Here is a 13330-nt window from a genome sequence, read left to right on the forward strand (position 1 = left end):
GGAGGTAAACTCCAGCCCTGATGGTCCCTCACCCGGAGATGACCCCCATGTCTTCACAATAAGAACACCATCACTGAAACCGACCAGGTACCTCTTAGCCACACAGGGCAGCAATGCAGTCATTCCCGTGAGGAAGGAATGTGGTTCTCTTTCCTCTTTGTTTTCCAAAGTCCCCTTTCATCCGGAGGATAAGCTACTTTAACCTTGGCAGAGTTTAAAAGTCTGTTGCTAATGAGTACCAGCCCAGCTGGGCAGCGTTTAATGGGTGCTGACAGTGGCACCATCTACAAAAACACAGGTAGCCCCTGAGAGAACAGGAGGCCGACCATGCTGTCTCTGCCCTAAAAGGAAAGAAGGACAAAAATGTGAAAAATGGCTTCATGCAATATTCGGTACAACTGTTCACAAAGTATTTCTCTTAACACTTCTGGGAACACTGCGCGTTGGAAGGGCAAGCAACCCCCTTCCTCCTGAAAGCAAGGAGAATGAAGCTTCCGTAAAGGTACAGACACCAAGCTTGAGGGTAAGACCTCACACATGTTCTAGAAGTAGATATACAGTAGATTTGCCCCAAAGCATTTCCAGTCGGCATCTGTGTTATTAACAAGCAGAGCTGAATAGTTAGGATTTATAGGTCAAGAGAGAAAGCAGTTCTAAAAGGATAAAAACCAAACCATTATCTCTAGAATGTGGGATTAGGGGGTTCTCTCATTTGTTACTTAATAGATATCCCCATATTTGGGGGAGTTTGGGATTTGGGGATTTTAATGTAATTTGCTCTACATGGTAAGAAGCTAACATTTGAATAATAGTTGGTCAAATTTGTAGATCAGATTTCAAACATCCCGGATGTCTCTACCCATCCTGAAATGCCCACAGGCCCAGCTATCCTTCGCGGTTCCTTGCCAGGCACATGTGTGTGAAACAGTAATAAGATTTGTGTTTCTAAAACCTCGCTGTGAATCTCTGATCCCAATACATATGACTTGAGCATCTCAGCCACGTTGTCCTAATTTACCTCCCCAAGCCTCTTTCCTCATCTGCAAAATGGGAATCAGAATTACTTCACTGAACAGTTGGGAAAACTAATTGAGACATATTTATATAGAAGGAAAATTGGTCTATCATCAGGCCCAGACGCCACAGTAGAGGTTCACACGTGTTCCAGTCTCTCTACCTATTTTTATTCTCTCTGCCAGTGGACATCAGTCCTTACAGGGCTCCGACGGGAACACTGGACATGAAACAAAGGCAGGAGAGTAAAGACAATGTCATCCAGAGACCTGTTTTTCTACTTAAAAAACATTCATTTAAAATTCTATCAGAAAGTCATAATGCCTAAAAAATTCATTACCTCTGTTCTAATTATACAAGAGCCTTACAACTAAAATATTCTCCCAATCATCTGAGACCACCACTTAACAGTATATTAGATGCAAAAATCTCAGATTTTCCCCATGGGTGTAAAGTTTAAACATTCAAATTTGCGAAAGAGAAGTGAATTGGAATAAAGACATTCACAGCCAGCTGTTTCATATCCATTAGTTATCATTTACACATCAAATACGTACAGCATCAAGACCAAATATACAGAACTTCCACACTTATATACAGTAATCAACATAGTGCACAATTCCAATCTATCTTACAGTCAAGCGTACAAGTTTAAATATGGCTTTGTAAACTACTAACAATAACTGCTAAAGTAACTCATAGGTCCAGAAATAAACACCTCCACGTCGAGGCCCTCGTTCAGCAAGATGCTATTCATTGTGTTCGCAAAACAGATGGGGCAGGTAAATGTTTTCCAGGCAGCGTCCACCCATCAGCCCCCTAGCAGCTGAAATGTGGGTTTGAATCACACCAACATTGGTCCTTCCTATCTCAGATATCTGAAAATAAATCTGTACATCTTCCACACGTTTGGAGACACAGGGTAACAAACAAATAGAAGAAAGGGCGCGGGGTGGGGGGAGGGGAAGCTGGGACAAAGTGAGAGTGGCATGGACATATGTACACTACCAGATGTAAAATAGATAGCTAGTGGGAAGCAGCTGCATAGCACAGAGAGGTCAGCTCGGTGCTTTGCGACCACCTAGAGGGGTGGGATAGGGAGGGTGGGAGGGAGACGCAAGAAGGAGGGGATGTGGGGATATACGTATGCATATGGCTGATTCACTTTGTTGTACAGCAGAAACTAAGTATTGTGAAGCAATTATACTCCAATAAAGATCTATTAAAAGAAAGAAGGAAAGAAAAAAGACACATAATCAGTGAGATGATGATTACCAGGAATTATCAAAACTTGCTTTTCAGATTCAGAAATTCTCAGGTATTAGAGCCAGCATCTGCATTAATGGGGATATTTCCCCTCCTTTCTTTTCTTGTTTTGCTTAAATCAGTGTCCTGGGAAATCTTGCAGGAATTGACAAGACGTTCTAGATCAAGTGGTCCCAAAAACAGAATTTAAAAGAGCTCTTGTAAACGTCATATCTAATTATTCACTCTTTTCTTCTCCTAACCAAAAATGCCTGTTTTAAGAATGAATGAATGGGGAATTCCCTGGAGGTCCAGTGGTTAGGACTCCACGCTTCCACTGCAGGGGCCACGGGTTCCATCCCTGGTCAGGGAACTAAGATCCCGCATGCTGTGCGGCATGGTCAAAAAAAAAAAAAAAAAAAAAAGATTGAATGAATAAATGAATAGCCTTGACCTAAAATCATGCGTCCATGCCTATTTTACATCCATTTTCCCACCAACGTTACCAACTGCCACATTCTGGGTGCTACGCCTAAGCCTTCCTGGCCCCATACTCTAAACTCTATTGAGTAGAGACTATTCTTTGTAAATTTCTATGTTTGCTATGGTTTTTAATGTATATAACATATCCGTAGAGCAGTGTGTGTGTGTGTTTATAAATAAATAAGCTGCAGGGCATGCTCAGATAGTTTTACTGATGAGGTCAGTGGCACAAAGGTTTGGAGCCCACTGCCTATATAGGGATCCTTTGGGGTGTCTCTAAACATTTAAAGGTCTTCTATAAAACGAATATACAAATATACTCTGTACATTTTCTATCATAAAATGGCAACTATATGCCACAAACACTTCTGAGAGACTAGAAGGAAGTTCCGGAATCAAAGGAGTGAACACACTGGGACCACTCCTCCAGTTCCCAGGCCCAGCCTCAGGCGGGGCAAACCGGGAGAACAAGCCAGAAACCAGGACAAAGATGAACAGGATATTCACAGACAATCCTTCCCTACAGACTGCATTTGTTTCTGATTTAAACCCGTAGTCCCTTGGATGGTTTTAGTAAGATGCCACCACCCAGAAAACGTTCAGTGTGCCTGACACATCTCTAACACAGCCACACCTCGTGGTTGCTTGAAGCCCCAGTATCTGTTCATCATTCCTTCTCTCCTCCCACTCAGTGAAATTCAAATACCACCAGATGAAGGACTCGGACCCTCATCTTTTCAATCACCACCATCGAGGAACCGTCACCCTCATCAACGGTGGAGTTGTCAGACACTCAGCAGGATACAGATGGCTGGGAAAAAAACATGTTTACAATAAGCATGATCCTGTGAGACTGATCACTTGAGGTAAAATTCCCCCCCCCCACCCGCCCCGGTACGCGGGCCTCTCACTATTGCGGCCCCTCCCGTTGCAGAGCACAGGCTCTGGACACGCAGGCCCAGCAGCCATGGCTCACAGGCCCAGCCACTCCGCAGCATGTGGGATCTTCCCGGACCGGGGCACGAACCCGTGTCCCCTGCATCGGCAGGCGGACTCTCAACCACTGTGCCACCAGGGAAGCCCGAGGTAAAATCATCTTGACAGAAGTAACACAAACATGTTGCCCCTACTGAAGCAGAGATCCCTCCAAAAGTTATCTTTAGTCTTATTGCTGCAAAAAATTTCAGATATAATTTGTTAAAGGTAAAAATACAATCATTTGGACATCGTTGATGTTTTAATAAGCCAAATGTGATCTCTTGTTGGGGGCTAGAAGCAGATATGAGAGAACACTTCCAATTCTGAACAACTATTAAAGAGAAAAGTCCATAGATTGTCGTATTTCTTTAAGGGAGGGAGGTAGTAAATACCCAAAGCATTACTCTTTTCTAGCCTCCAATTATATCACATTCCCTCTGCTATCTGTTTAGCCACTGCTGATTAACTTGACAATTCAGGAGCTAAATCCTATTGTTTTTAAAGCCATGGGGTTAACTTTTCTTTTTTTAATGCTAAAGAAGGTTTAAATTTTACAGATAAATAAAAGTTACTCTATTCTAGAGCTAAAAGTAAAACAGAAAAAAAAGCGGGGGTGGGGGGTGGGGGGGGAAGGATGCTTGCCAATGGATGGGGGGAAGGAGGTGAATTGGTCATATTTAGTAATACTACTTTTCATAAAATGAAATATCATCATAAATATATATTGCTCTATAGTTAGTGAATTGTTTCAAAATATTTAAAGCTGTAATTAGGAACAACAGCAATTGAAAAATATTCAAGAAGGCCATCAAGTTAATTGCTGAAATTATTTGTGTACTGAACACCAGAAGTACTGTACTAATCTTTTGCTCTAGATAACTTGTTTCCCCACGGAAATAATCAAGAGTGCTGGTGCTGGCTGGACCACATTCCTAAGTTGTCTTATTATTGCAATGGTCCCCTTTACTGTCTACAAATTTGACAATTAGGGGCAATAATCCTCTTGAACGCTGAGACCATCCTAATGGTCTAGCCAGCAGCAGAAGCTTCAGAGAAGCTTTGGTCTGGGGGCAAGTTCCTTGCTTTGGCAAGAGCCAGAATGGTTGAGAAGGTCACACTGTTAGCCCCAAAACAGTGAATTGCTTCCCTTTACGCTATTTTTCATATTCTCTGTAACCTTCTCAAAGGTGCAAGGCCAATGTGCTGCTGGTTCCAGTTACCTTAAAGACTAAAGAATATTAAATATCTTTAAGATATTCTTTAAAGTCAGGGACTAAAAACCTAAATTTCTGGTAAGAAATTGAAATGAGGAAAGCCTCACATCCATTTGCATTTACTCCTGGCACTAGCAAGGGTTTTGCCGGCCAGAGGAGGGGTCCCATCCACCAAGGGGTCCTTTTGAACTTTGCAAGTTGCATCCAGGCCACCAGAAGCAAGTGAAGGAAGGTCAAGCGTCGATCCCGGACCTGTTAGAAACGGGTTGCCAGAGTTCAGCATTTAGACTCAAGAAGTATTTGTCATTGATGTACCTTCATCAGTCTGTGTTCATCTTAAACAGCACTACATATAAAGGAGAACAAAGGATCCTGGGTCATACGAAAGGAGCTTCGCCCTGAAAACAAAAAGGAAGAAGGGGGGGCGCGGGTCAGGAGAAAGGAGAAGAGGAAGGAAAAGAAGAAGAGGAAGAACCTGAGTTGTTCCCTATCAACAAAAGGCACCATCCTTTTATTGAAAATACACTCAACTGTTCTAAGAATTAATTAATTGCTTAATTAATGCAGAACAACCTGATTGTGTCGAACTTTTTCCTGTAAGGAAAAATACAGCGTCTTCTCTCCCACCTTAAGCCCAGGTCGGCCAGCAGAAGTGGTGGGTTTCAGGGCTGAAGGGAAGCTCCCCTGGCCCTGAATTGATTTGGCGAAATCAACTTTTTGGGTGGTCGGAAGGGAGATGACAATGACGATGACAACGAAACCCTGTCACTTTCAAAATGCCACACTTGTCAAAACAAAGATATTTTCTCAACTAATGTGAGAGGCCTTATCCTCCTCCCCTGTCACTCAGCACACTCTCCGCGGGGATAATGACAGAGATCACTTTTGCTTGCACATCCCATTCCAATTTGTCTCCTGTCTGGCTGTGATAAAAGCAAGCAAGAACAAACACTAAACAACAGTGACTTTTTTTTTTTTTTTTTTTTGCAGTACGCAGGCCTCTCACTGTTGTGGCCTCTCCCGTTACGGAGCACAGGCTCCGGACGCGCAGGCTCAGCGGCCATGGCTCACGGGCCCAGCCGCTCCGCGGCATGTGGGATCTTCCCGGACCGGGGCACAAACTCGTGTCCCCTGCATCGGCAGGCGGACTCTCAACCACTGTGCCACCAGGGAAGCCCCAACAGTGACTTTTAAAGACTCTTTAGAAGAAGGCTTCTTCACCTGCAGTCCATGAACCCCCTAAGGAATCCACGGATAATGTCAAGATGTCTCTAAATCTCCTGAACTTACATGTAAAATTTCATATATCTGCATATACGTATTTTTCTTGGACTAGGGCATAGGACTTGAATCAGATTATCAATGGAGACAAAAGAATTAAAAACCATTACTTTCTAGTGTACAGCCCACTTTCTGGGCATACCTTTCCCATGCAGCCTTCAGGGAAGGAAATGATGGGAGCTGTGTTTCTAGAGGAAGGGGAGATTATAATGAGCTGAGACCTCTTCTTGCAGAACTGACCAAGTTGGGCCTTGTGAGGTGCATACGACTTGCGCCAGTGGAGAGGAAGGGCAGGCATTTCAGGAGAGGGCTGGCATGAGCACAGGTACATGAGGCATGTCTAGGCAATGGCAAATGGCCCAGCTTGGATGCACTGGACGGACCACGTGGAGGAGCCCCAGGAAACAAGGTGAAGAAAGAGGTGAGAACACCAGGCTCTAAGGAATACTTCAGCCTGGAGCAATACGGTGCCCTATTAGAGCTTTTTAGAAATATTAATCTAGTGGTGATGAGTGGAATGGATCAGGGAAGTGGCTAAGCACGTAAAAGAGGCTAACACAGAAGCTTAGGTAAAAGAGAATACCCTAAAACCAGGGTGCCATGTCTGTTCTGTTCACCACTGTATCTATATCCAGTGTGGATCCCGGGGCCAGGCACCGGGTAGGTGGCTATCAACTCACCAGTGAGTAACTAAATATCCAGTGTGAGACCATATGGGCATGGATTCCTTAAAAGATATAATCCGAGAATGAAGAGTCTTGGTGACTTGGACATCCTCTGGGTATCATTCACTGAGCCCAGCAGCGCCTTGCACAGAGTAGATACCGAAGAAAGATCCTTTGAATTGGCCTAGACCAGGCTGAAGACATACAGGGGACAAGAGTGGAGAATTCCAAGCACTGTCAGAGAGAGACTAGGGATGTGCTGGTTCTATGAACATGGAGTGACCTCTTGGGGAGGTGGGTTTTAAAAAGAACCCAAGTCAAGGTGATGTAATGGGAAGAACCCTGTAAAAGGCAAGGTGAAAGACCTCCGTTCCGGGCCTGTCCTCCAAATAAATATGGCTTTCTAGAGTGAATCCACGACCCAGCTATCCATTTCTATAAGTCTATACTTTCTCTCAAATAACCTAGGCAAGACTCCCATGGCTATAACCCTTAACGCTTCCTTTCCTTGAACCCTAGTTGTTTCACAAACACATATCCTCATACCTCAGTGCACACAGGCAGGGCTCACGTGAGGACCAGACTGCAGTTCTGATTCAAGTCCAGTTGCTCTAAGTTTGTGATCAGTCATCTGGGTAGCATGTGGCCTTGGTAGTGTCACTATTCACAACTCATGAGTGTTACAACAAGAAATGGGAACCTCTGACAATATCGTTTACTTCTGTGTACATTTAAATCATCCTTGTATCTACTCTGGCTTATGCAGGGCAAAGCGTGATGCCGCTCCTTCATCCTGATGAGTGGAGACAGGGGTGGGGTGAGGCAAAGGGAAGTGGAGAGAAGGGCAGAATTTAATTTTACAGTGAGAGGTAAGAAAAAGAACAGGTAGCCCATGGGTCTTCTGTCCATCCAAAAGCATCTATTACCATTAAAAATCACATTTCCTTAAGTTACCTTCCAGTAAAAAAGAAATACAGAACTTGAACAAGTAAGCCAGATGACCAAAATATCCCCTAATTTCTTATTTTTCTTATAAGTAGCACCTGTTCATCAACTTGGAGAACACTTCAAACCTGGATAGCTTTAGAATGAAGCAGAAAATTAAAGCCTCCCAATCAAGAGTGCATCAGTCACCCACTCCACAGTGGGTTTTGTCTTGGTCATTTTGTTTCCATAGCCAACTTTGGGAAAGTAAAACCTGGGTCTACTCTAGGGTTCCTAATCAAGTTACCCATACAAAATGCTGAATACCCGGTCATGAGCTGTCAGGGAGTACCCAGGACTCCAGCAACGTCCATTCAAGTCCCTGCGGGAGGCTCCTGAAAAGAAGGAATGAAGGTCTTACAACTTCACTTTGAATGTTGGCTCTCCATGGACTTGCCCTCCAAGTAACACACAATAAAAAGTATCTGTGACTTCTACACACTCATAACTTAATCATTCATGGCTTGAAGATACAGTACACTTGGTGCTATACAGGAAGAATAAACTGTAGACAAAATTTCAAACACAACTCTTTCCAGCTGAGGGTGGGGAAAGGGGAACTCAGTCTTTGTGGAGATTGGTCCACAGTTTACCTGTTCACTACATTCACATTTTCAGGCCAGGAGCTTCCCTGTCACACAGAACTACCACCAGCTGGCCTTGCAACACACTAAGCTAGAGAGAGGAGAGGTGAACAGTCCAAATGATGCTGGAAACAAAACAGGCTTAACCATTCATACATCCTCCAACACATTCTTATTAGTCATCAAACAGTCCTCTCAAAAGATGAAGGGCTTTAATAAGATATTAACAACTGAGTTTTCTGTGGAATAAAAGTGTCTAGCTTAGGGTATTTCAGCGTTTCTTCCCAGTTACATATGCCCTACCCTGTTGCTTAAATGGTAAATAACCTCAAAAACTCTCCCCCTTTTACTTCTTTGTGAATCCAAAGCATTTTAGGACTATTTTGTCAAAACCATATTCAAAGAGAGTCTTTTTCAAGTAAAGTACGTGAACTTACCAGAAGACGCTGTCTTTTAAGAAGTTCCTCTTTAACCCCTTAAGGAATAACCCTTCCCCAGTCAGTTGTGGTCAGAAGCCCAAATCCACAGCCATCACCCTAGGATCTTCAACCCATATTTCACTAGAAAATGTTCTAAGTCAACCAAAACTATGTCTTCAGAGATGGAGTGCCTCAGTCAACACAGTAACCGCAAGAGTTCAGGGGCTCTATGGGGAGGGAGAGAGAGGACGGGGAGGGGAGGAAAAATCCTTAAGAAACATTAAGATTTTCCTCAGCGTTGCCTTCCCCTCGCCGGACAATGGCTGAGAACACCAGAAAACTTGCGTTAATAAAACTGCATAGGGTCCACACTGCACAAAGTGCTCTGCTACCCGTTACAATGATCCTCTTCCTACTTCATCTTTCCAATACATCTTGCAAGGTTTGTTTTCAAAAAAGACATTACAAGTTGGCGAGCTTCTGCTTACAAAAATCAGTCAAATCCTTTCCCTTTCACCACTATTAAATCCATCCTATTCCTGAGCTTTATTCCCCCAAGTAAACCAAACGTAGGCAACTTAACACTCCAGAATCAACAAAGGACAAGGTACCAGTGTGCGTTCAGGCAACGAAAGAAAGGCTTCTCTGCAAACGTACAGTAGCTGTTTGTAGCTGTTGATGATCTGTAGAAACATTTCCAAGGTTCTTTGAACAAAAGATTTCGATTCAAGCAAGGTCACAAAGAGGATGATGACAGAGTCCTAACTGTGCCTTGGTGTGTGTTCCATTGGCTCCGCTTGGGCGAGTGACTGTGGCCGCTGTTGCCTAGATGTGGAATTCCTTTGCCCTCCAATCTCCACACACACGAAGCACGTTAAAGAATAAAATGTGTTTATGTCACACCTCTTCCGAGAGGTTTAAAGCGCCGTATGTTACCACATGAATCCTCACAACACCCCTGTGAGGTAGGTAGGTGGGGACTATTGTTACCCCCACTTTACAGGTGAGGGAAATGAGGCACACAAGAATTAAGGGACTTGCCCAGAATCACACAGCTAGCCACTGGCAGGGCGTAGGATAAAACTCATACTGGCTAGCACCTAGCACAGTGCTTTGCACGTAGTAGGTGTTCACTGAATATCTATGGATTTTATTTGACTTATATCTCAACATACAATATACACACAGGAAATAACAAGCAGCCACCATAGAACATTTATCTCCTACATTCCTTCTGACGACATCTCTCCTGACTTTGAACCCTGCCGGATGAAGGATGTTCAAGAATCCATCTTGCACCTAAGCCCTCGGGTTGCAGGGGATTGATGTACACACCATCTGTGGACAACCTGCTCTTGCACCTGCTCTGCCACACCATCTTAGTTTTCTAATGAAAACAAAAGTGGGTTTCAGGAACCATGCTGACTTTTTCTTCTGCCTGTTTGTTTTAAATGGAGCCATCGGAATGGTTCTGTGTCTTGTTTGTACAAAAAAGAAATAAGGCTGCTCTAGTCCAGTTAGCTTGTGAGAACTGTGTCAAGCACGAAGATCTCCTCCCAGCTCGGATGGACTTCTACCTGGGAAACTGGACTGACCCCAGGGAATGGCAGCTCCAACAGAGGAGGGTCAGCAGGGCTGAATGTCACTTGCACTGTTCATGGTCTGTGTAGTCATCCAAGTCCACATCAGAATCAAAGAGCGAGTGTCCAGTGAAATCCGTGTCTGGGGTTCTGGAAAAACTGTTCTCTGCTCCCTCATCTTCAAAGGTCTCTGTCCTTGAGTAAGAGCTGAAATCCAGCAGGGGCGTATGCGTTTTGCTGCCTTCACAGCTCTCCTCGGACTCATAGATGGTGTTGTCATCATCATGGTGCCACTCAGGCCAGAATTTCCTCCTTATCCTCTCACAGTACATGGCAAGATTGATCAGCTCACCTGCAGGGTGGTGAGGAAAGCGAGGGTTAGTTCTCAAAGGCAACAATCTACCAGCCACTTGGCTTTCTGGGAAACTTAGAAGGATGGGGTAGAGTAGGCATTAACCATGTTTTTCCACAGAGGCACTGTCAAAATGTTTAGATTTTTATACACAGAAGGAGAAAGGTGAGTGGGAAGAGTTAAATTCAGTGAATGGGCTGAATGAAATTTCCGAGTGAGTCTGATGGTGGTGAGAAGAGAGGAGGTAGCTTATCCAGAATGGCGGCTAAACTACCATCATTTGGCTTTGTGAAGTATTTTATCATTTTATGTTTGCATATCAAGAGAACTAGTGCTTCGACTGGTTCATATCTAAATTAATTTATAGCCCATGAAAACACACCAACTGTTAGTTGGATTAAGTCAGCCAGAAGTGATCCTTCATTCCACAAATATTTGTAGTGTCATTATGGGCTGGTCAGTACGCCAACTAGTTGAAAAAAATTAAGTTAGGATGGAAATTTTGCCCTGAATCATCCATAAAACAGGTAACTCAGAATTGTCTTTATGGACGAGCATGCCTGTAAACATATTTCGTAAAACAGAGATTTTTTTATTTTTTAAATAAAATTCAACAGTGCACCCACGATTGGGTTCGTTGGGCTTGGTCGTTGGTCTACTTCTCTTTCCTGTGAATCAAAGGAACATTTTCGTTAAGTTGCTAAAATTGTCCAGACATTCATCTGAAATACGGCACGGTATGTGGCTTTCATTTCCTAATTCCAAATGAAAAATGTAGAAAGAGGGTGAGTTTTTGCTTTTGATCCACCAGATGGCAACACTCCTCATAAGTATATAATTTGTCACTGTCTCTTATAGGACTTTATTGCCCTAAGAATATTCTCTGGATGTTTATTTTTTTTAAAGTTATATAAACATTCACTTGTTGTGTAGGTAGTCCATGTTTTATTGCAGGAAATTAGAAAATACAGATAAGCAAAAAATAAAAGAATTACCAATAATCCCATTTGCCATAACATTTTCATTTAAACTCTTCCTGAAATTTACATATTTATATATGCATTTACATACATTTACATTTGCTATACAGCATTTACTATATATTCTGTTTCCTATGCTACTTTCTTCACTTAGCAACATATAATGTAAACCTTTTAATTTCACTCCATGACCACCTTGATAATTGCATAGTACTTCATTATACAGATGTACCACAGTTTCATTTTGTTTTTTCCAATCCCCTATTACAGTCATTTAGGCTGTTTCTATATCAACAGCTCTAGTGGTTATAGCCTGTAACTACTCTATTTTATTTTCTACCAGAGAAAATAATATATGCTCATTTTGGAAAATTAGAAGTCTGTATATAGAAATGGTATAAATATACATAATACATATATATATATATAAAGAAGAAAACAAAAGCACCTATAATCTCACCAATCCAAGGTAATCACAATTAACATTTTGGTGTGATTTCTTTCAGTATTTTTTTCTATTTATTTATTGTCATTATTATCATTACCTGTCACTTCCTGTAACATTATAAGCATTTTCCCACTAAAATTTTTCAAAACTTGATTGCTGTTCTGCTTAAATACATCCATTACAAAACATAATAAGGCAAATCCCCCCGCTTCATGGATCCTGTAAACCAGTGGATTTGTATTGGTTCCAGGTCACCATTTTCAGTCTTCTCAGATCAAAACAGTTCAACTCACATTTATATGAGTCCATTCTGATTGCCCCCAACTCGAACACTTTCTGTACGCGCTCGGAAGCTAAGAAGCCAATATCATTGCTCCTTTTTGGGCAGATGCACGCAAAACTTTCCCTTATTTTCTCCCTCAGGGAAGCAGTTACAAAACGCCTCACGAGGTATTGCTGGTAACCAAAAATTAGATAAAGACGCAGAAGCAGCAGCAAGGGGCTATTGGGGGCAGGGAATATCAAAGATGAATTGTGGTCACTTCACAGCAGGCCCTGGGGACAACCCTGTTTGCCTCAATCAGGTCCATTCCCAGAAAGTAAGAATCTAGTCACAATGTCCGTGGGATCTACACAATATATGACTGTCTCTACTTCTTTTGTAGCCATTCTCTCTACAGCCTGTTTCTTTACCTTTCTTCCGGGAGAGCTGCCCCCTTCATGACTGTGTGACATTAGAACCCCTTCAGTCTGCAATAATAAAAATTAATAATAGCACACATGTATATAGGCCTTACTATGTACCAGGCACTACTTGAAGTGCTTTATTTATTGTTGAATTATATTAATTCCCATCCCTAGTCCTGGCAACAATCCTATGAGGCAGGAGCTATTAATATCTCCATCTGTAATAGGAAAACTGAAGCAACAGAGAGGTTAATTAACTTGCCTAAGGTCACGTAACTATATAGTGGCTGAGCCAGGATTCAGACACAAGCAGTCTCCAGACTCCATTCCCTTCACCATGACTGGACTCTGCCTCTCTCCTGATGAGCTGACAGCCTGGCCTGGGAATTAATAGCTTCCCACTACCTGTTACAGAA

General features: G+C 42.7%; 1 protein-coding gene across 36 annotated transcripts in view; it reads right to left on the reverse strand.

Annotated features, from left to right (window-relative positions):
* The window catches only part of FAXC (failed axon connections homolog, metaxin like GST domain containing), a 120186-nt gene that overhangs the window by 31156 nt on the left and 75700 nt on the right, over positions 1-13330 (reverse strand). For 5 of the 36 annotated variants that reach the window (XR_009558705.2, XR_009558700.2, XR_009558699.2 and 2 more), the window contains exon 6: positions 8886-10799. The exons of 4 other annotated variants lie outside the window; for them this stretch is intronic. Coding sequence is in view for 5 of the 32 variants with exons in the window: in XM_070043441.1 (XP_069899542.1) it covers positions 10510-10799 (290 nt within the window). In the remaining 27 variants the exon portion in view is untranslated. Of the gene's footprint in view, positions 1-1528; positions 10800-13330 lie in introns of those variants that run through there. 27 more of the 36 variants (XM_070043441.1, XM_030882993.2, XM_060283389.2 and 24 more) reach the window with 19 other exon arrangements.

This window comes from Globicephala melas, chromosome 14 (genome assembly GCF_963455315.2).
Source record: "Globicephala melas chromosome 14, mGloMel1.2, whole genome shotgun sequence".
Classification (NCBI taxonomy): Eukaryota; Metazoa; Chordata; class Mammalia; order Artiodactyla; family Delphinidae; genus Globicephala; species Globicephala melas.